The 22,191-nt window shown below is 59.6% G+C and overlaps 1 protein-coding gene across 3 annotated transcripts; it reads left to right on the top strand.

Annotated features, from left to right (window-relative positions):
* Positions 1–6,102: 6,102 nt before the first annotated feature.
* On the top strand, positions 6,103–22,191 carry SLC29A4 (solute carrier family 29 member 4). Of its 3 annotated transcripts, none has more exons than XM_043456591.1 (12): positions 6,103–6,348; positions 9,899–10,080; positions 12,648–12,773; positions 13,061–13,174; positions 13,648–13,776; positions 16,724–16,793; positions 17,900–18,147; positions 18,241–18,351; positions 18,947–19,082; positions 19,203–19,390; positions 20,039–20,279; positions 21,262–22,191. In XM_043456591.1, the coding sequence occupies exons 2-12, from the start codon at positions 9,909–9,911 to the stop codon at positions 21,578–21,580; spliced, it is 1,854 nt and encodes a 617-aa protein (XP_043312526.1). In that variant the 5' UTR covers positions 6,103–6,348; positions 9,899–9,908; the 3' UTR covers positions 21,581–22,191. The 3 variants fall into 3 exon arrangements, with proteins under 3 accessions (XP_043312526.1, XP_043312527.1, XP_043312528.1); XM_043456592.1 differs by having other exon boundaries at positions 16,719–16,793; positions 21,262–21,545; XM_043456593.1 differs by lacking the exon at positions 18,241–18,351 and having other exon boundaries at positions 16,719–16,793; positions 21,262–21,545.

Genomic DNA, 22,191 nt, shown 5'->3' with positions numbered 1-22,191 from the left:
TCTGCGGAGGCCCGGCCCTGCCCAGCGCGGCAGCTGGCAGACCCAGGTCAGCACCCAGCCTCTGTCCGGGGGGGTCTCTGTCTGCCTCTCCCTCCCCAGCCCCTCCTGCCGGTCTCTGCCTGACTCTTGGCTGCATGTCCCGGTCGATGGGAAGATTCTAATGGGCTTTAAGTTAATAAGTTGGGAATAAATTAGGTTTGGGCTCTGCGGGAAGCAGATGGACTGGAACAGCCCTCGCAGTGGTGGGGCGGGGTGGGGAGGGAGCGTGGCGGGGTGCACCTTCTCCGCCCCCCACACCCCGCATCCCGACATGTCATTGCAAACATTTTCAACATAAGGAAGAGTCGGAAGAGTCATGCCGGGGACCCCCAGAGGCCCCCCCAGAGGAGCCTGCCTGGAACCCACTCTGTTTCTGAGAGTCCAGCTCTCCACCCCCTCTTCTCCCAGCAACCCACCTTCCTTCAATGCAGTTCAAAGCCAACTGCAGACACCAGGACACTTCACCCCCACACCTGCAGAGTGGCAGCTAGAGGTCAATATTTGGGGATTTTTCAGACAAAATTTACCAACAGTACGAAGGCACGAATCTAAAGTGAACATTTGCTAAGATTTGACAGATGGACATGTTGGATTAGCCAAATCTCTATCAAAACAGAGAGCGTTGCTCACCTGATGCCTCCCCCTCCCCCTCCCCAAGGGTTAGCATCGGCTGGAATTACCCTGGATTCATCTTGTCTATTCTAGAATTTCACATGAATGGACCCACACGATAAGAGTTCTGCACCTATCTTTCCCGGGTCTGTCTTTTCCATTCAGCATAACTGCACTTGATGTTCATCCGGTCACTGGGGGCGGCAGCAGCGTGTTCCTTTTCACTCCTGAGTAGTATTCCATGGTAGGGCTGGGACACAGTCTGTTTAACCATCTTTCCTTGCAAGGCCCCAGGCTGTTTGCAGGTTCTACTATTATGCATAAAATCTGTATCTGCCCTTTTTGTGGACATTTATTTTTGAGATTAACTTGAGTCCCTCCCTCCCTCCAAACAAACCAAGCTCACTCTATAGCTGGAGGGGACAGGAAAATACCCTAATACACCCGCTGGTCTTTGGGTTGAGCACATTACTCCCACACGGAGTCTCGTTGGGGGGCCGTGGTGGTCTGGGAGGCACCGACTCCCTGGGAAGGGATGGACAGTGAGCGGGCGGGCTGGTAGCTGTTGTCACTGCAATGGTGGGAGTTATTCTAAAACGTCCGCCTTGAGCCCAAAGTGCCTCCCCTGAGACCACCTGGAGAGTTGGTTAGATGGGCCACCAGCAGGAACAAGCCCAAGAGCCTCCAGGAAAACCATCACCCTTGTGAAAGATCGAATGTAGAGTATTGCCAACAATACGTGGTTCTGGGTCAAGCAAAATTTCAAAGTACCATTGTCAGGGGTAAACGATATGGTTAAGAAATATTTAAGGGGACTTCCCTGGTGGCCCAAGAGCTAAGACTCTGTACTCCCAAGGCAGAGGGCCCCAGTCTGATCCCTGGTCAGGGAACTAGATCCCACATACTGTAACTAAAAGATCCTACATGCTGCAACTGAGATCAAAGACTGTATGTCTCAACTAAGACCTAGCACCACCAGTAAATAAAAAAAATTTTTTAAAGAAACATTTTTTTAAAAGAAATATTTAAGGTAGTGGCTTGAAACACTCTCAGCTAGATGAAAAGGCTTCTAAGAATCTTAAAAGCAGGCATCTCAGACTTTCTCTATTAGACTAGAGAGCTTCTGAAAATCGTAGGGACCTTGTTCCTCAGCCCAGCGCTGAGAGATGTGTGGGTGCAGCTTTTACCTGTTAATAGTGAAACGGCTTATAATTTGATACACAGGAACCCCACAACGGTTTTAAAACAATTATATCAGATTGGGCTGAGCAGCTGAGCCAAATCTCTGCTGCTGGGACAGAACCCACTAGCCCACCCACCTTCCCACCGACTCGTCACATGTGCGTGGGGAAGGTTACAGGGAGGGTCAGCTGGGGTCAGAACACTCTGGGCTCTGGGTGTTAGCCCTGAAGACCCTGAGGGGTCACGGGAGAGTTAGTACGAGCAGGATGGCTTTTAGGAAGCTCTCTCTATCTGCCTAGCAAGCTGGGAGGAGGCCCGGGTAGGATCCCACCGACAGGTGACTTTGGGAGGAGCTGCCAAGGCCCCTGAGAGCAGCGCCCAGCACCTGCCGAGTGCGGGCCGGGCTGGGGCCTTGGTCCCCGACGGTGGCAGCCCCTGGTCACTCTGGGGCATGGAGCAGACCCCACCCCACCCTCTCCCTGCGCCAAGTCGCCGCCTCCACGAGCCTGGGTGACTGAACAGGGTGACGGCGGGCCCCTCCCTCGGCCCTGCCACAGCCCGTCACCTGCTTGCTCCAGGAGGCCTTAATTGGCTGCGTTTTGCAGCCTGGCAGAGGGCGCTTCTCCAAGGGGAGACCGCTCACAGGGACGGGAGGACAGGCATCGACGAGCAGGGTCTTTGCTGCCGTCAGCGAGGCTGGGGTGTTGTCGGCAGTGACAGCGGGCCAGGCCCCAGATCTCACCCACAGAGAACACTTTCCCGGGTCTGCCACTCGCCCCCGAGCACTCAGCAGGCAGAGCCAAAGACTCGGCCCTGCCCGATCGATGGCTGCGGACTTCTCCGGGTCTGTCTGCTTGCAGGTAGAACGGGGATGACGGTAGGGGTCCCCGGCACAGGGCAGCTGGGGGACGCAGGGAAGGATGTCTGTGAATGTGCACTGAGGTCTCAGCAAGCGTCAGGCCCCCTCCCTGGTGAAGAGGGCCTCGTCTTTTAGTCCTCACAACAGTCCTTCCGGTTCTCCTTTTCCAGGCAAGACAGAGAGGGGGTGAGTGGCCTCAGCCCACACAGCAGGAGGGCCGAGCTCTCGCCAGCTGCTGAGGGCTGAGGGTCCCCGGGGGGGAGAGGAAGTCTTCCTATCTCCCTCCGAGGGTAAAGCAAGGTCCCCGGGCGTGATGCCCACGGCAGGGTGCACGGCAAGGAGACATTCAAGAGCAGGGCAGAGGGCACAGAGCGAGCAGTGTATCAGTGACCACAGCCACGGTCGTGCCACGTGGCAAACACCCTCGCGAGGTCAGCGGCGCAGACAGGAGGTGTGTGTGGCTTTCACATGAGCCCTGCGGAGCCCGTGGCTGGACTGGGGGTCCTGATGTGGCAAGCTGTGGCAGTGGCCTGGGCCCTCTCAATTCCGAGCCCTATTCAAATGCATCCGCCTCTCCCAGGCCCATTGGAGCCCCCACGACACAGCCCTGACCACCCCCATGATGTCGCCAGCTCCTGCTAAGGTTCTCTGGACACGGGCAACATCACTCACCCTCCCAGACCTTGGCCCTCATCTAAACCCTGAAGTCTCTCCCCTGTCTTAGCAAAATGAAACTTATCTCAGCAAATAGAAAAGGCGGGGACGTCCCTGGAGGGCCGGTGGTTAGGACTCCGGGCTTCCACCCACAGGAAACCTGGTCAGGGAACTAGGATCCTGTGTGCCCTGCAGCATAACCAAAAAAAAAGTCAGAAAAATAGAGATGATGATGCCTCTCCAGTCCCCACATTCAATGGCGACCACAGTTTAACATTTTGCTGCATTTCCTTCTAGTCTTTCCTCTATGCAGAATAAGTATATTGTGTGCAAACTGTGTATCGGGCTTGTCCAAGTGATGTTAAAACATTCAGTGTACAAGAAGGGACAGTAAAAAAATCAGTGTCCTTTCTCTGATCCCGCCCCCACCATCTCCTTTCTCAGAAGCAATCGCTATTTGGTAATATTTTATTTAGGGTGTTATGCTGATATTCACAGGTGAGACTCGCCTATTATTTTCCTAGAGAAACCTTCTTCAGGTTTACAGTGGTCTTTCTTGTTTCCTGTGCTCTGAAAGGATGATGTTGCAGTGTGGCTCTCTGTTCTTTAAAGGTTGGGTAGAATTGCGTAATTTTGTGAAACTGCCCACACCTGGGGTTTGGGAGCAGCGAAGACATAGTTCTTTAACAAAATTCTCTATTTCTTCTCCAGTAAATGTTCTATTTAGATCTGATTTCTCATTTGATGGCAGCTTGTCTGCTCATTTTTATTTTCCCAGAAAATCATTTTATCCAGTTTTTCCAATTTGGGCCACAAAGTTCAAAGTATTTTTTGTATTTCTTCCCACTTCCTGTTTATATGTCACTTGCTTTCACATGGCCAGTTTCCACATTAAACGGTACATCCTAGTGGTGACAAATTATTCCACTAGTTTTCTTGGTTTTTTTTCAAATCTAACAATCATGTCATCTGTCTCCCACCATGATGAATATTCCTTATCTTCTCTTCTTGGGTAACCAGACAATTTGCAATGTCTGGCTATTATGGCAAATGTTTTTGTACAGAAAGCCTTTTCTGTATTTTTAGAATTATTTCCTTAGGCTAGATTTTCCAAATCAAAGGCATCTTTTTTAAGCCAATTTACTTTCCAGGAGGATTGTTCCAATTCGCACCCCCCTACCCCAGGAATCTAGGCTTAAAAACCTCCTCCGACTAAAACACTCCAGGGACTTTACTGGCAGTCCAGCGGTTAGGACTTCTTGCTTCCACTGCAGGGGATGTGGGTTTGATACCTGATCGGGGAACTAAGATCCCACATGCTGTTCGGTGTGGCCAAAATAAAGAAATAAGACGCTCCAACAGGACCCCTCAGGCTGGTTTCTGCCCTCTGCCCCGCTTCGTCCCCCCAGAGTGGCTTCTCACTTTCTCTGCTCAAGGCACACTGGCCTTCTTTCTGTTCTTGAATAGGATGAGGTTTTCTGGCCTCAGGACTGTGCCCTGGCTGGTCCCTCTGCCCAGAGCACCCTTCCCACAAAGCTCCCCACCAGGGGCCAGTCTCTCTGGTCCAGTGTCACCTTCTCAGAGTGCCCTTCCCTGACCGCTAGACAATGACGCCTGCCCACCCACCCCCGGAAGGCACACGCCATTGTCTCTCCCACCACTGCCTCTGTCTTCCAGGCATTTGAAGCTTCCGGAAATGATTCCACTTGCCAATTGCCTGCGAAACCCCATGGGGGCAGGGACCCTGATGGGCTCCCTGCACCTGGAACAGTGTCTCACGGGCACCAAATAATTTTTCCTTGCACAAGGGCAGCTCCACCATGGCCTCCTGCATTGGCCCTTTCAAAGCTCTAGAGCCCTGGGAGACACCAGGCTCATTAACGCTGAGATTAATGACTTTGAGCAACTGGCCCTGTCTCCCAGCCCACCCTCTGCTCACCAGAGGTGGGTCACCAGACAGGAGGAGGGGCTAGTCTGGTGGGAAGTGAGGGGAAGGCATCCAGGTGGGAGCTTGGCAGGGTGTCTGCCAGGCACCTGTGCGGATCCCTCCTGGGGGGGCTCAGCCCTGAGTGGGGGGCTTCCCACGGGCAGGTTCATCCACCTCCCACCTCTCCTCCCCTTGAGGTTGGACGCCTCTCCTGACAAGGAACCTTCCCTCCCATCTCCCAGGCACGGTGGGCTCCTCCCAGGTCACACATGAGCAAAGGGAGGCTCCCAGAGAGGCGCGCGCAGGGACCAACAGCCCTGGGGGGGTTGTAAGTCCATCCCCCTGGGAGGAAACTGAGGCTCCAAGATGGTAAGCCGCATCCTCAGCGTCTGATCCCAAGCAGTGAGCAAGGGGACCCCGGGGCAAGAGTGGGGACCGAGGCTGCAGAAGCCCCTAGACCTGTTTGGAATGCACACGATCTCCTGCTCGCAGACTCCTACTCATCCTTCAAAACTTGAATCTGGTCACCGGGTGACCTGTCCCACCCACTCTTCAAGCACCACAGGCCTCCCAGGCGAGGGGACCGGAGTTGGGGGAGGTGAACGGGGAAGGGGGAGATGGGGAGGGGAGTGGGACTGGGCACCCAGGCGCGGAGGTGGGCATGGGCAGTGGTAGCCAGATCAGCCACAGGTCACCCCGAGGTCACCGGGGAGGGGGGGCCCAGACCTCAGTCTCCGCCCCTCCCCCTCCCCGCGGGCTCGGAGGGCGGGGGAGGGGGAGGGAGGAGGGAAAGGGGCGGGGCTCCGCGCGGGGGGTCGGGCCGGGGCGGAGCGCGGGGTCCCCCGCTGTGCTCGCAGCGGCTGCTGCGCCCCCCGGACGCGCTCGCCGACCCGGGGGCCGGCGGACCGGGATCCGCGGAGGACGCCGGCCGCGCCGGGCCCGAGGCGGGGTGCCGGGAGAGGGACGCAGTGGGCCGGGGCGCGGGCGCCTAGGGGTCCCGGCGCGGGGGCGTCGGGCGCGGGCGGGGCCGGACGTCCCGAGGACCCCCCCCACCCCCAGACCCGACCGGACCGAGGTAAGCGGCCATCGCGGGGGCGGCGAGCGGGGCGCTGGCCAGCCGGGACGCAGGGACCTGTCGGAGCCTTTGTCTGAGGCGCGCGCGGCCCGGCTCCGTGCTCCCCCCCCCACTCCGCGCCGACTCCGGCCGCCGAGTCTAGGGGCGCGGGCGCGTGACCCCGGGGACCCCGAGACCTTCATCCTCCCACCCCATCCCGGGATGAGCGGGCTCCCACGCGCACCCTGTCCAGCCTCCGGACCGGGCCAGCCCGCTACCAGCCCGTCTGCGAGCGCAGGACCCAGACCTGGGAAGCGGAGAGTGGCCGGCGGCGCCAGGCCCTGCCGGGCCGGGCACCACCTCCTCCCCGGGCACACCCCAGCATCCTTCCAGCTGAAGTTCCTCCCTGGAAGTTCCTCCGCCCCACCGCGCCCCTACCCCCTGCCCGCCCCCTCCCAGCTTTTGGGAGAGCGGCTGAAAGAGGTGGGGCCTGCGCCCAGAGGTCACCTCCCAGGGGTCCTACCGTCTGTCCTTCGCCCGGGAGCGCCGGCCTGCGAACCGACTGCGTTGCTGTGGGGCTGGTCTCGCCGAGGGAGCCGGGGGTGGGGGCACTGCAGCACCAAGGCCAGGGGCCAGGGGCGGGGCCAGGCACCCCGGGCCGGCCGGCGCCTGTGGCGCCTGCCTTGGCCCGTGCGTTCCCGCCTGCCTCCTACCCGCGCTCCAGGCAGGGGGTGGCCCGAGGGTCTCGAAACCCACTTTCCTGTGGGCAGAACCACCAGTGAGGACTTTCGGCCAGTCGGGAAGGCTTGGCTGGGGAAAGAGCAGTAGGGAACTTACAAGCTGGCTCAGATGGGTCCCGGGCAGGGCCATCCAAGGGCGTCCAGCCAGCCAGGGCCAGGGGCTCACAGGGGCCTGAGGCCCCAGGAGGACTAGCCGGCTGGCTTTCCAAGCGGATCCCAGGCTCCCTGTGCCCTCCGGCTAGAGCGCAGCCCCTGAGAGGGGTCGGCCTGGCCTTGGGGTTCACACACCCGGAGCCTTCACAGTGCCCTGGGGCCGCAGTTAGAACGCAGTTGCCTCTGAAATAGGGGGGAGCTAAAGGCGGTCGGCCTGGCGGGGCTCCAGCACACGCTTTGTGGACCCTGGACCCGGCTCTCTGTGCCTCCGTCTCTCTTTCTGCGAAGTAGGGGCCTTCAGGACTGCTGGGGTAGGGAGAAAACCCCTGTGCCCATGTGCCTGTCCATAAAGTTTAATTAAAGCGGGACCCGGAGGAGGAGGGGCCGGGGGAAGAGCTAGGCTCCGGGCTGCCTGTGTGGAGTGGAGCTGGGCATGGGGGGCTCTGGAGGGTCGGCTTGGAGGACTGCAGCCCAGGAGACAGGGGGCAGCCCCCTCCAGCCAGCCCCCCTTGCCCTGCCAACATGGGAGGTCACACCGGGGGTCCTGGGGCCACTGAGCACCTCCCAGGAGGGGGCCTGGAGAAGCATGTGGGCACAGCGGCCCAGGCAGTATGAGTGGCAGCTGCCCGTCTCGCCCGCAGAGCGTCTGGGAGCAGCGGGGTGGCCTCCTGGCTCCATGCGGAGCACGTCCGCCTCCTGGGTGGCGTGGCCTCTCGGCTAGGCGGAAACCTCAGCGCAGGGGCCGGGCGTGTCCTGGGCACCGCGTCTGTCTCGGGAACACAGGCCAGGGGATCGGAGGTGGATGTCCTCCAGGGCTGGAGGGAGGGGTGCTCGTCGTTACAGACCGCCACGCTGCCACCTGCCCCTGCCCTGGGCCCGCCTGGGAGGCTGGGTGGCTGGGGGGCCCAGGGTGTCCAAGCCTTCTGTGCAGGACCCTGCCCAGGGCCACAGCCATTGACCCCCAGTCTGAGCTCCGTCCTGAGTCCCGTTCGGCCCCCAGCCCCGGATGTGGCAGGAGGTCCTGGGCTGAGCCTGGAGGAGGGGTCACACTTGGCTTCTTGGACTCCCCCCCCAACATTGCTCCTGGGTACCCATCTGCCGGTCAGCCCCTAGCTGGCAGGGACAGAATTTCCCCAGGACCCACCTGGAAGCAAAGAAGGCTCCAGACTCTCAGACCCCAACTAAAAGTCTCTACGAGAAGCAAAGAAGTGGGGGAAGCCCAGGGGAGGCTGGGAGCAGGTAGACTGCGGCTGGGCTGCTGGAGGAAGGATGAACCAGGCAGAGGTGGGGGTGGGCGTGGCCATGGGCCAAGCTCAGGAGAATCAGAGCGGCTCCGGGCACGGGGGTCCCTCAGGAAGCGGTCCCTCTCCCCGCTTCTTCTGTGGGTCCCCTGACCCATACTGCGGGGGGAGGGGGAATCAGGAAGTAGGGATGCCACACTCAGTGCCCGATGCTGCCACGTCTCATCTCTGTCTCCGTTCCCTACAATGAGTGTGTATCCTCTTGGCAGTCAGATAAATGATTAAAGGTTGTTACAAAAACAAACTGGTCAGTATTTTAGGGAAAAAAGCTAGACACCCAACTTCTCCAATGGTGCTGGAGAAGACTCTTGAGAGTCCCTTGGACAGCGAGGAGCTCAAATGAGTCCATCCTAAAGGAAATGTCTTGAATATTCTCTGGAAGGACTGATGCTGAAGCTGAAACTCCAATACTTTGGCCACCTGATGTGAAGAGCCAACTCACTGGAAAAGACCCTGATGCTGGGAAAGATTGAGGGCAGGAGGAAAAGGGGGCGACAGAGGATGAGGTGGTTGGCTGGCACCACCGATGCGATGGACATGAGTTTGAACAAACTCCGGGAGATGGTGAAGGACAGGGGAGCCTGGCATGCTGCAGCCCATGGGGTCGCAAAGAGTCAGACACGACTGAACAACCACCTCCACTGAGGATCAGTTAATAGCTCCTTTCCTCTAAAGATACAGATTGGAACTGAGGCGAGAGCAGGAGAGGAAGGACTTCCCGCCACCTCATGTCGCTGGCCCCAGTACGTGGGCCGTGGTGGCTCGGGGACCCACAGGCCTGGGTCCAGGTTTAGGCCCCACTGCTCACTGCCTGTGAGACAGGGGTGGCGGGGCAGAGGAGCTGTTCACCCAGTCACGTTCGTTTTCATCAGCCGTCAAATGAGTGGATGTTGGAACCTCCTCCCAGAGGGCAGTGGTTCATGGGACACTCGAGTGCCTCACTGGTACACAGAGTGCTCAAACCATCCCTCCCCCACCAGCGCATCTGTTTCCCTCTCAACTGTACCCACCGCCACCACCCTCATGCAGTCCTCCAGTCTTGCTCCCTGCTGCAGCCGGGGAGCATCGTAAGACACAAGTCACGTGACATCACGTGTCCGCTTAGGTTTGCATCCAGCGCAGTGTTTCAAGATGGGCGGGATGAGGACTCTGCAGTTTCACTGCCGAGGGCCCAGGTTCAATCCCTGGGCAGGGAGCTAAGACCACATAAGCCACATAAGTATGTGGCATGGCAAAAAAAGGAAAAAGAGGGAAAAAAAAAGGATGGGCTGAATAGAGAGGACGGACGGCCCTGCAGGGTGCAGGCCTGGCAGCAGGGCAGTGGGGCGGGGGTCCTCTCCTGGGCTCCCCATCCGGCCTCCTTTGCTTTCTCTGCAGCACAGCCGCCATGGGCTCGGTGGGCAGCCAGCGCCCCCGGGAGGCCAGCGTGGCGAGCACGCCGCACGGGAGCGTGGTGATGAGCTTCAGCTTTGACGGCGGCCACCTGGAGGAGGCGGTGGCCGGGGCCACGCAGGCCCAGGGCGGTAGGACCAGGGGCATCCCGATTTTCACGGACTCTGGTGAGTGAGGGGCAGCGGAGGGTCGGCCTTGGGAGTCCTCCCGAGCCTTCCTGGGATGGGGAAGCTCGGTGGGGGGATCACTGAGCCCGGGAGCCAGCACTGGTCAGGACGGATTAGACCTGCTTCGGTGACAGAGGAGCCCACGGTCCCAGTGCCTTCCCCGACGCCGTGTGTCCCGGTGTGTTCAGGGAAGCCTCCCTGTTAACGTGGACTTAAGGTGCACTGACCCGCGTGCAGACTTCCATCTGCAGGCGACGTATGTTATGTTGGCCACATTCATTGGCCAGAGCCAGCCTTGCTTCACTTCAGTGAAGTCCCCGGAGAGAGGACTGATGTGAGATTCAAGGACCCCGTTTACTACCTGACCGTGTGTCCTAGAGCAAGGACCTCACCTCTCTGAGCCTCAGGTTCCCTCGGTGAAGGAAATAGGGCAGGCTTGCAGAGTGGGCAGCGTTCGGGTCTGGAGTCAGGCAGATTTGGGTTCCAAAGAGCTCCCGTCTCTTTGTCTGCTCAGGGACCTTGGGCAAGTCAGGGAAACACACTAACCCTTTCCCCAGGGGATGCAAAGTCCTTGTGCATTGATGTTCACACCTCTTCTTAGCTCCCTGAAACTTAAATACTGAGATGCAGAGTTAACTGTTACGAACACACCTTATGTTAGATGATACAGGGGTGAGAAAGTGAATAAAATAACAGCATTTGATTACTGTAGCCCGCCAGGCTCCTCTGTCCATGGAGTTCCCCAGGCAAGAATACTGGAGTGGGTTGCCATTCTCTTCTCCAGGGGATCTTCCCAACCCAGGGATCGAACCCAGGTCTCCCGCATTGCAGGCAGATTCTTTACCATCTATGCCACCAGGGAAGCCCTAATACATATACACACACGTGTTCATATCAAAATAAGAAATGCTCAGTCAGTCCTCCTGTCTGGCTAGTCACATGGCTATAGCTGGTATTTATAACTACTTTCTCCCACCCCCCACCCCACATTCCCTGTGCCCTCCACCAGCACCTTAGCTGGTCAGGGCTCTTATCCTGAAGGCTCTGGAGCACTAGGAGTCCTGCTAGACTTGGGTTGGTGTCATTTGCCATGGACTGTATCACAGGAAGCGGATGTCCTGAGAGAGGCCATAAGGAATCTCCCGTCTTCCAGACCCACACGTGGGAGCACCCGGATGTCCCCATGATGGTCAGGATCAGCCCCCCGCCCCCCGCAGTTGCCACAGCAACCCCGTCCTCTGCACAATCACCGTGTCTCGGGGTGGAAACATCCCGCCCTTTGGAACGCAGCCCCCTGCACCAGCGGAGCCTGGAGACATTGGGGTGGGAAGCGCACATTTTGCCGTTGTTGTTCACTCAGTTGTGTCCAACTCTTTGTGACCCCATGGACTTCAGCACACCAGGTTTCCCTGTCTTTCACCATCTCTCAGAGTCTGCTCAAACTCATGTCCGTCGAGTCAGTGATGCCATCCAACAATCTCATCCTCTGTCGCCGCCTTCTCTTCCTTCCCTCAGTCTTTCCTAGCATCAGGGTCTTTTGCAGTGAGTCGGCTCTGGATCAGTCAGTCTGCATCAGGTGGTTGAAGGATTGGAGCTTCAGCTTCAGCATCAGTCCTTCCAATTAATATTCAGGACTGATTTCCTTTAGGATTGGCTGGTTTGATCTCCTTGCTGTCCAAGCAACTCTCAAAACTCTTCCCAGCACCACAGTTTGAAAGCATCAGTATCCCTAGCTAGGGGACCCCTACAGATCATAGTGACTGGGCCCACTCTCACTTCCGCCATGGTTCCTGGGTATGAGAACGCTAACTCTAGGAGAACCAGCCCCGTATATTGGACCTGGACTTGGAGTGTAGACAGCCTCCCAGAGAACACTGTCTCAGCCCCACTAGTTCTTGCCACCCAGCTGGCCCTGAACTGAGTCTGCAAAAAGCCATTTCAGTGTTCTGTCCAGCCAGGCGCTTCAATGGCCATGACGATGAGAGTCACAGCGGCGGTGAGGGTCACGGAGGTGGTGGTCTCTTGGTGACGGACGGCGGCTGTGGCGAAGGTTGCTCTGGTCGTGGCGTGGGTGGTTGTCGATCTAGTAGCCGCGACGGTGATGACTCGGGCGGCAGTGGCCATGAGGGTAGACAGTGGCCCGGTGACCGTGACCCTGGTCCCAGTGGCTGTGATGGTGATGCCAATAGCCGTGATGCATGGTTGGCTTTGCCACCCTCGGCTGTGGGGTGGATGGCAGCCGGGGTGACAGCGGCCAGGGTGACGATGGACCACGGAACAGTGATGGTTGTCGTGATGGTGGTATGATGGTGACAGCCGCCACGGTGTTCTGTAACTTTTGATGCTGGCCGTGATGGCAGTGGTGTGGGCAGCGGTGGCCAGAGGGATGGAGAGTGCCCACAGTCATGGCTTCAGTGGCTGAGCATTAGGAGCGGCCATGCTGAAGGTGGTCACGATGGGGGGTGTGGTCCACTGTGCCCTTGGCGGCAGCCTGCAGCCTCAGTGTGGTGGCCGCGGCCACGCGTGGGCCCGTCCACATCTCACCCGGAGTCTGGGTTTGTCGGCAGAGGAGCCGGTGCCTGATGACCGCTACCACGCCATCTACTTCGCGATGCTGCTGGCCGGCGTGGGCTTCCTACTACCCTACAACAGCTTCATCACCGACGTGGACTACCTGCACCACAAGTACCCAGGTGGGCCCCCAGCCTCGTCCTGCCATCGCACGCTGCCCTGCTCACGCGGCTTGGGCCTGCTGCCCTCCAGAAACCCTTCAGGCAGCACCCTACTCTAGGGGCCCATTTTCTTCAAACCCTAGCTCAGCTGTGAGTTGCTGCATGACCCCAGGGCAGCCCCTCACCCGCTCTGGGCTGTTAGCCCCTCTGGGGCAGGGGGAGGAAGCAATGCTCTGTGGGGGCAGGTGCAGAGCCTGGGGCTCCCCGGAGCCCCGGCTGCCTCCCCAGCGTCCCCCCACCGCCCGCAGGAACCTCGATTGTGTTTGACATGAGCCTCACCTACATCCTGGTGGCGCTGGTGGCCGTGCTCCTGAACAACGCGCTGGTGGAGAGACTGAGCCTGCACACGAGGATCACCGCGGGTACGCTGCCCGCTGCCCGCCCGGCTCCCAGCGTCCCCTCTGGCCACCACACACGCCTCCATCCCCTGCACCTCACTCTCCTTGTCTGTAAGATGGGCGCACCTCCTTCTAGGAACGTCACAGGTTCCACTATGAAAACCGGGTCTGGCTCGTGGGGTGCAGCACACGCTGGCATGATGCCCACACCTGGGGAGGCTGCTGTGTGCCCCACGTGTGTCCCGGGGCCCCTGCTCTCCCCTGCTGTTTCTCTCCCATTTGTCTCCATGGTAACATTCAGCTTCAAAGTCCAGCTCAAAAGGCGCTGCCTCCAGGAAGTCTTCCAGGTGCCCCGCTGAGACCTCTAAGATGTCCTGCACTCCCAGTCCTAAGGGGAATGGCAGAGAGAGAGCACCTCAGACCTGGCCCTGTGTGGGGTGAGGCGGCTCCCCCAGCCCACCGCTCACTGCTCCCCTCTCTGGCTTCTCCCCACACAGGTTACCTCTTAGCCCTGGGCCCCCTCCTCTTTATCAGCATCTGCGACGTTTGGCTGCAGCTCTTCTCCAGGGACCAGGCTTACGCCATCAACCTGGCCGCTGTGGGCACCGTGGCCTTCGGCTGCACAGGTAGGACTGAGGGGCGGGCGTGGGCTGAGTTGTGTGCCGGGGGCGTGTTATACAGGGCGAGCCAGGCTCAGGGCTGGTGTGCGTCCACATGCACACGGGCATGTCCACTTTCACACATCACACACTGCACACCCATAGGGCTGCGTGCGCTGGGCACGCAGTGTCAGAGCACACCCCCTGCACACATGTCCACACGCCCAGGAGTCTCATGCGGACATTAAGGCACCGCCCTGGTTTTCTCGGACATAAGCTGTGCTTCATATTTCCATGCACATATTTCCATGTCAGTGTTTCTCTCGGGCAGTAGCTTTCCAATTTTTTTAAAAAAAGCGTTTTATTGAAACTATTTCACACCTGTGAAAAGTTTCAAGAATAATACGATGAGTTCGCATATACCTGTCACCTTCGTATGGTTGTTCGGTTGCTGAGTCACATCCAACTCTTTGATCCCGTGGAGGGCAGCAGGCCAGGCCTCCCTGCCCTTCACTATCGCCTCGATTCCCCAATTGTAAACATTTTGCTGCAAATGCTTTCTTTCCTTCTCTGGCTTTCTCTGTCTTTCCCCACTTCTAAAGTAGATGTGTATATAAATTTCCCCGTACATATATATAAATAATGAACATATAAATATAAGTAATACATATATATAAAATAATGAACGTTTTCTCTTTAAACCCTTCAGGAGTTACTCCAGATGTCATCACACTTTTTGCCTTAACACTCACAGTTCAGGGCGTTTCACTACAGTAATAGTTAAACCTAAGACATTTCTCCTAGAACCGTGTCTCAGTTCAGTTCAGTTGCTCAGTCGTGTCCGACTCTTTGCGACCCCACGAATCGCAGCACGCCAGGCCTCCATGTCCATCACCAACTCCCGGAGTTTACTCAAACTCATGTCCATCAACTCAGTGATGCCATCCAGCCATCTCATCCTGTCGTCCCCTTCTCCTCCTGCCCCCAATCCCTCCCAGCATCAGGGTCTTTTCCAGTGAGTCAACTCATCGCATGAGGTGGCCAAAGTATTGGAGTTTCAGCTTCAGCATCAGTCCTTCCAATGAACATCCAGGACTTATCTCCTTCAGGATGGACTGGTTGGATCTCCTTGCAATCCAAGGGACTCTCAAAAGTCTTCTCCAACACCACAGTTCAAAAGCATCAATTCTTCAGCGTTCAGCCTTCTTCACAGTCTAACTCTCACATCCATATATGACCACTGGAAAAACCATAGCCTTGACTAGACAAACCTTTTTTGGCAAAGTAATGTCTCTGCTTTTTAATATGCTATCTAGGTGGGCATAACTTTCCTTCCCAGGAGTAAGCGTCTTTTAATTTCATGGCTGCAGTCACCATCTGCAGTGATTTTGGAGTCCAAAAAATAAAGTCTGACACTGTTTCCACTGTCTCCCCATGAAGTGATGGGACCGGATGCCATGATCTTAGTTTTCTGAATGTTGAGCTTTAAGACAACTTTTTCACTCTCCTCTTTCACTTTCATCAAGAGGCTCTTTAGTTCCTCTTCACTCTCTGCCATAAGGGTGGTGTCATCTGCATATCTGAGGTTATTGATATTTCTCCCGGCAATCTTGATTCCAGCTTGTGCTTCCTCCAGCCCAGCGTTTCTCGTGATGTACTCTGCATATAAGTTAAATAAGCAGGGTGACAATATACAGCCTTGACATGCTCCATTTCCTATTTGGAACCAGTCTGTTGTTCCATGTCCAGTTCTAACTGTTGCTTCCTGACCTGCATATAGGTTTCTCATGAGGCAGGTCCGGTGGTCTGGTATTCCCATCTCTACAATTGCCCAAATCAGGACACTGAACACTGATACACTGTCATTGAATCTGTAATCCATGTTCAGATTTCACAGACTGTTCCTATAATGTCCTCTGTAGTTTCTGTTTTTCTGACCCAGGACCACGTGCTGCATTACTGGTAGTGTCTTTAATCCAAGTGGCGCTCAGTTTTCCTGTCTTTTATGGCAGCAATGTTTGCAAAGGCCCAGGCCAGTAGTTTTGTTGATCATGACTTCCATGAAGAAATGCATTTCACATTATGACCCAGCAAACGTGTGTGTGTATGTGTGTTTATAAATGAAATCAAGGCTTTGTGAAATAATATTCTCAATCCAGGCTTTGTACACAGGTCTGTTCTATTTTTTAAAAAATCCTGGTGACAACCATGAGATCCTCGTGTGCCAGTCCTGCTCCAGGGTTTACTTCTAGGCGTGGAGTCATTAGATGATAGGGTGTGAGCCAGCGTGGTTTTATTTTGCCCAGACACTGCTGCAGTTCTGTCTTTAAATATATATATATATTTGGTTGCACCGGGTCTTAGTTGTGGCGGGTGGGATCTATTAATAGTTCCCTGACCAGGGATTGAGCCAGGTCCCCTGAATTGGGAGCAAGGAGTCTTGGCCACTGGACCACCAGAGAAGTCCCTGCACTTCTGTCTTATTGGTCAGGATGAGAGAGGTTATGCTTGGGAACAAATGAGCCCAGAAATCTCAGTGGCTTCGCAGAACCAGTCTCACTCCTGCCTCTTGCTGCACGTCCAGCCTGTCCCTGGGGACTTTCCAGACTCACTGGTACTGACAGTGGTTCTCCATTTGTAGCCCGTGGCCTTGTCTGTAGCTGCCCCTGGGGGAGAAAAGACCGGAAGACCAAGTGGGCTTTTCCTGCCTGGTCCAGGAGTGATATGTGTCATTTCTGCTTGGCTGTCAATGACCAGAGGAGGTGGGGGAGCCTGGCCAGTCCAGAGTGGGGACACAGAAGGCAGGCAATGCTGTTTCCACCACACCCCACATGGTGGTTGGACCACGTCCGTCTGCCCCCAATGGTGTTCATGTCCTTTCCCCACGCTCTTGCCAACACAAGTGTTCTTGAACTCATGAACAGGTGACAGGTGGTGTCTCACGGTTACTACTCTCTCTCTCTCTCAAGTGCAGCAATCCAGCTTCTACGGGTACACAGGGATGCTGCCCAAGAGGTACACGCAGGGGGTGATGACAGGAGAGAGTGAGTATCTGCAGACCCCAGGAGTGGGCGCTGGGCTTTCTGGGCTCCGAGAGCCTCTCCCTGGGCCTGAGGTGGGGCTCAGGAGCCCTGGGCACCTGGGGTGGGAATGCCTGGCGGGAAGCAGGGGCGGGACTCCCAGGAATCTGGTTGTGAAGGGCGTGGCCTCTTTGGTGTGCGGTCCTCTGGGATGTGAGGCGCAGGTGCCCCTCTGAGCGTGGGTCTGGAGTGTCTCGGAGCGCCTGTGTGAGGCATGTGCTGTGTGTCTGTGTGTGCCCACACACATCCACACACGTGATGTCAAGTGCTGTCCCTCAACACCAGGCCCTCCTCGAGGCCCTAGACCCACGAGCCACCGCCACTTAGCATCTGAGACTCACTGTCCCAAGCCCACCGTGTCATTTCCCACCGCCTCAGTGAACTGCACCCCCACGCTCAATCTGAAAGTTACTCAACACCCCATCCTTCCACAAGTCGCGAGGGCCTGCCTGCCTGCCCGCCCTCCGGCTGATCCCTCCTCTCCAGCCCCCGGTCCAGGCAGCCGACCCCCTCATGCGGTGCCCCCGCTCCACACAGCGGCAGCTCCTCCCTCCACACAGCCCCAAGCAGCAGGGGCCCCCAGGAAGGTATCTGGCCTGCTGTGACCCCCGCCCCCATCCACCTGGCTTGAAGCCCACCACGTCCTTTCAGCTCCTCAAATAGAAACACGCAGAGCTCATGCCAGCCCCCTGCCAGGGATGCTCATCCCCGCCCTCTTCCCCCGCCCCAGGTCTCTGCCTGTACCCCCAAATCCTGGTGTTCTTCTATGAGACCTTGGGGTCTCTCCCCACCAGCCTCATTAGGAAAGGGCCTGTGTGCATCATCCCCACTGTGTCCTCAGGCCGGGACGGTGCTAGGCACACAGCAGGCACTCCATCTTTGCTTCCAGCGGGGCGGGAGCGGGTGTGAGCAGGCGGCGGGCCGGGAGGGCGGTCTGCATGGACACCTCCTATGGGCAAGTCTTAGGGCTGCCGGCTAGCTTGTGGGGCGGGGCCGGGGCGGGGCCGGGCCGGCGGGGGCGGGGCCGGGCCGGCGGGGGCGGGGCCGGCGTCACGGCCCCTCCTCCGCAGGCACGGCGGGAGTGATGGTCTCTCTAAGCCGCATCCTCACCAAGCTGCTGCTGCCCGACGAGAGGGCCGGCACGCTCATCTTCTTCCTGGTCTCCGCGGGCCTGGAGCTGCTCTGCTTCCTGCTGCACCTGCTGGTGCGGGGCAGCCGCTTCGTGCTCTACCACACAGCGCGGCCCCGCCACTGCCGCCCGAGCCGCAGGGCCGGCTACCGGGTGCACCACGACGTGGCCGCCGAGGACGTGCACTTTGTAAGTCGCGAGGTCAGGGGCGGGCATCTGGGGGCCCCGGGCACGGCCGCCACCCTGTCCCAGCCGCGCTCCCCATCCCGCTGTCGTCTCAAGCTCCAGCTCCTTCTGTGGCCCGAGGCGCTTTCTCACGGGCCATCCTTCCTCACGTGGACCACGGTTCCATCCCTCGGTGGCACGCATGTCCGGGGCCTGAGTCCCCTCTGGGTATGACAGCCCCCGAGTCCTTCACACACACACACACCCCACGTCGGCTGTGAGGGACCACACCTGCAGCCTGGGCGTCCCCGTGGCTGTGATGGCCCACACCTGCGGCCTGAGGTCCGCGCGGAGCCGTCCTGGGGGCTGGGGCGCGCTCTGGTGGCGGCAGGGCCGCGTAGCCCGTAGCCCGTGGAGGGCCCAGGGATGGCAGGTGTGGGGGCTAGGCGCAGGGGACCCGGGGAGCCGGCCAGGAGGAGGTCAGGGCAAGGGGAGCCAGAATGTTCTCGAAGGCGTTGTTCCAGCGAGTCGCCCTCGCTGGGCCCTGGACTGGGGACACAACAGTGAGCCAGAGACCGGCCCACAGGAGGCCAGTGACAAGGCCCAGGTCAGAAGCTGGGGCCCCCTTGATGGTCAGGGAACTTCCCCGGATGGCTCTGGGCTGAGACCTGACCCGTGCGGCCGGAAGGGCGTGGGGGGCAGAGGGGAGCGCAGGCCCAGAGGCTGGGCGGTGGGGAAGAGCCTGGCGTTTTTGCCCAACAGCAGGAAGCAGTGGGGCCTCGGGACCCGCGCGCAAACCCCGCCCCCTTCGTCCTCCCTCCAGGAGCACCAGGGCCCAGCGCTGGCCAACGGCGGGTCCCCGAAGGACAGCCCCGCCCACGAGGTGACGGGCGGGGGCGCCTACACACGCTTCGACGTGCCTCGGCCAAGGATCAGGCGCAGCTGGCCCTCCTTCCGAGGTGGGCGAGCCGGCCCGGGCGTCGGGTCTGCGCGCGGGGCGGGGCGGGGTGGGTGCTCCCGCGGGCTGTCGGCAGGGGCCCCTGGGCTCGCGGCCCTCTGACCCCGCCGGCCGCCCACAGCCCTGCTCCTGCACCGCTACGTGGTGGCCCGGGTCATCTGGGCGGACATGCTCTCCATCGCCGTGACCTACTTCATCACGCTGTGCCTGTTTCCGGGTCTCGAGTCCGAGATCCGCCACTGCATCTTGGGCGAGTGGCTGCCCATCCTCCTGATGGCCGTGTTCAACCTCTCCGACTTCGTGGGCAAGGTGGGCCCCGCCCTGGGGGAGGGGAGAGCGCCCCCAGTTGAAGATGCACGTGGCTCCGGGTGGGGAGGGTGGGAGCTGAGCCCTGGATCAGACCACAGCCAGGGGCAAGAGGAGGGGCATGTGGCACCCGCCCCAGGCTCACTGGTTGGGGGGGGGGGGGTCTCTGCCAGCACAGGTATGGAGACACGCAAGGGGGTTAGGAGCTCCCAGAACAGGCTAGCCAATTGGGCTTTTCTAGAAAAACACAAGACTCAGAGAGGGAGAGTCATCTGTCTGGGGTCACACAGCCAGGAGGTCTGAGAAACTCCCAGCCAGGCTTAGTTAGCGGGTCCAGCTGCCGCCGCTTCCTACAAGTTGACACAGGTGGGCCTGACTCTTTGGGCCGCCGTGTTCCCAGATGGGGTCGCGAGCCCGCCCCTTCCCAGGTGAAGGCATTGTGAGGACTGAGGCAGGACACGTGTCGCGTTTAGCTGAGTGCCGAGCACACTGCACGGCCTGTGTGTCGCCATAATGAGGGGTTTGGTCGGTTTTCAGGGACAAAAACTGGTAAGGACAGGGACACGGCCTGAGCCGGGGGCGTCCAGGGACAGGAGTGGGTCTGGAGAGACGAGGGCAGGGGCCGGGGCCCACACGTCCGTCTGCCCGCAGATCCTGGCGGCGCTGCCCATGGACTGGCGGGGCACCCACCTGCTGGCCTGCTCCTGCCTCCGCGTGGTCTTCATCCCCCTCTTCATCCTGTGCGTCTACCCCAGCGGCACACCTGCCCTCCGCCACCCAGCCTGGCCCTGCGTCCTCTCCCTCCTCATGGGCATCAGCAATGGCTACTTCGGCAGCGTGCCCATGATCCTGGCGGCGGGCAAAGTGGGCCCCAAGCAGCGGGAGCTGGCAGGTAAGGCCCCTCCTCGGCCCACTTGCCTTGTGAGACTGTCCACCGCCAGGCAGGGAAACCCAGGCCCGTAGAAGTCAAGGCCACACCGCAAGCAGCTGCGTTTGGGTCCCAGGGGCGAGTCAGCTCGGAGCGTGCAGGCTGGGACGTTCGTCAATCCCCTTCCTCATTCGTCCCACGACGGCTCGGTGAGCCCCTGCCCGAGCTCCAGGGACACAGCGACAATAGACGCGGTCCCTGTGCTGACGGGGTTGACCGTCCAGAGCTGACAGAGCATAGAAAGGCGTGCTGTGCTGGAGGAAGATAAAACAGAGCGATGGAATGGAGGAGTCAGGGTCGGGCCTCACCGCGCAAGTCTGGCAAGGCAGCGCTGGGGAGGCGGCTTGAACAGAGCCGTGGAGGGAGGCGTGAGGGGCCAGCCACGGTGCAGGGGAAGTGGCGGGACTAGCATGTGCAAAGGCCTGGGGGGCAGAAGCAGTGGCGTGGGCCAGGGAGGTGGCCTGAAGAGGTGGGAGGAGCCTGGAAGAAAGCGCTGGTTCCGGGATCTGTTTTGACTGTGGGGCCTGCAGGGCCAGCTGATGGATTGGGAGATGGAGCGTGAGAAAGGGCCGGGGGCAGGGGTCAAGGACTCCCAAGTTTGGGCCTGTTGCTCAGGGCAGGAAGGCTGGACGGTTGTCAAGTGAGACAGAGAGGGGGCTGAGTGGGGAAGGGGCACTGGAGGTGGGTTCTGGTCAGGGGACCTGCGGGGAGGCCGGTGGACACCCAGGTCATCCATGACAAGGTGGAGAGAAAGGGAGGCTGGAGAGAGAAGCAGGCCAGGCCCGGGCCGCCCAGCACGGTCCGTCAGGGAGGAGCAGCCCTGGGGCGGCAGGAGCTGGCCGTGGTCACTGCCTCACCCCCCAGGAGCGGGGCTTCGGCTCCAGCGCAGGCGGTGGCCCGCCGGGGTCCCCCGCCCCCACCTGCTGAGGCCCGGTCCTGTCCGCAGGGAACACCATGACCGTGTCCTACATGACGGGGCTGACGCTGGGCTCGGCCGTGGCCTACTGCACCTACAGCCTCACGCGGAACGCCCACCGGAGCTGCCTGCGCCCCTCAGCCACCAACGCCTCCTTCCCCGCCGGCCTCTGAGCCCCGCCCAGGGAGGGCCGCCGGGCCCCCTCCCCACTCCTGCCTGCAGTGCCTGGGGGCGCGCGGATAGTCCGCGCAGTTTCCCGCCTGCCCCCGCCCCCCGCCCATGTCCAGCGGCCCACTCTGTGGGTCACTCACAGCCATCACCCCCCTGCCTCAGGAGAGCAGACCACTAGCCCGCGTCCCCTGCTGGGTCCGCTCTGAGGGCCCCACGGCCCTGGCCCCACCGTCGGCGGCACCTCCTCCACTGGGGACCCCGCTCCCACAGCCTGCCCCCACACCCTGTCCTCAAACCCTGGGTCCCCAGCAAATGCCTTTGCTACGAGGGAGCTGCAGCCTGGGTGCGCCCACGCTGCGCTAGCACCCCCACGCACCCTGGTACCCACCTGACGCCACAGGCCTGGGGGTCTGTCTGCCCAGGGAGCCTGGTCGACCTCCCCGTTTTCTCCAGCCGCCTGTGATACCGGAGGGCACAGTTTGAGGGCCACGAGCAGGGCCCACAGCCTGGCTGGAGTCACACCCCCGACCTAGGCCTTGAGCCCTGTCCAGGGAGGGACAGACGTGCCCAGGGGTCCCTGGCAAGTAGAAGAGGGTGGGGGGCGGTCCCTCCAGAGCTCCAGGCTGGCTCAGCACCCTGAGCTGGGGGGATTCCTGGAGCATCCTGCCAGCCGCGGGCTTCTCCAGGGGCAGGGCAGGCGCCCTCCCACCCCCTCTGGTCCCGTCCACGCGTCTGTCCACTGACTGTACCGCACTGGCCATTAAAGATGAAGGCAGAGCCTCTGCCCCA

The sequence above is a fragment of the Cervus canadensis genome, chromosome 32, assembly GCF_019320065.1.
Source record: "Cervus canadensis isolate Bull #8, Minnesota chromosome 32, ASM1932006v1, whole genome shotgun sequence".
Lineage (NCBI taxonomy): Eukaryota > Metazoa > Chordata > Mammalia > Artiodactyla > Cervidae > Cervus > Cervus canadensis.
The sequence above is the reverse complement of the archived record's forward strand: the minus strand, read 5'-3'. Positions and strand labels throughout refer to the sequence as shown.

Coding starts and splice junctions, on each gene's coding strand:
- SLC29A4 (XM_043456591.1), top strand. CDS start 9,909: ATGGGCTCGGTGGGCAGCCAGCGCCCCCGGGAGGCCAGCGTGGCGAGC. Junction 10,081..12,647: donor CCCGATTTTCACGGACTCTG/GTGAGTGAGGGG, acceptor GTTTGTCGGCAG/AGGAGCCGGTGCCTGATGAC. Junction 19,391..20,038: donor TCTCCGACTTCGTGGGCAAG/GTGGGCCCCGCC, acceptor GTCTGCCCGCAG/ATCCTGGCGGCGCTGCCCAT.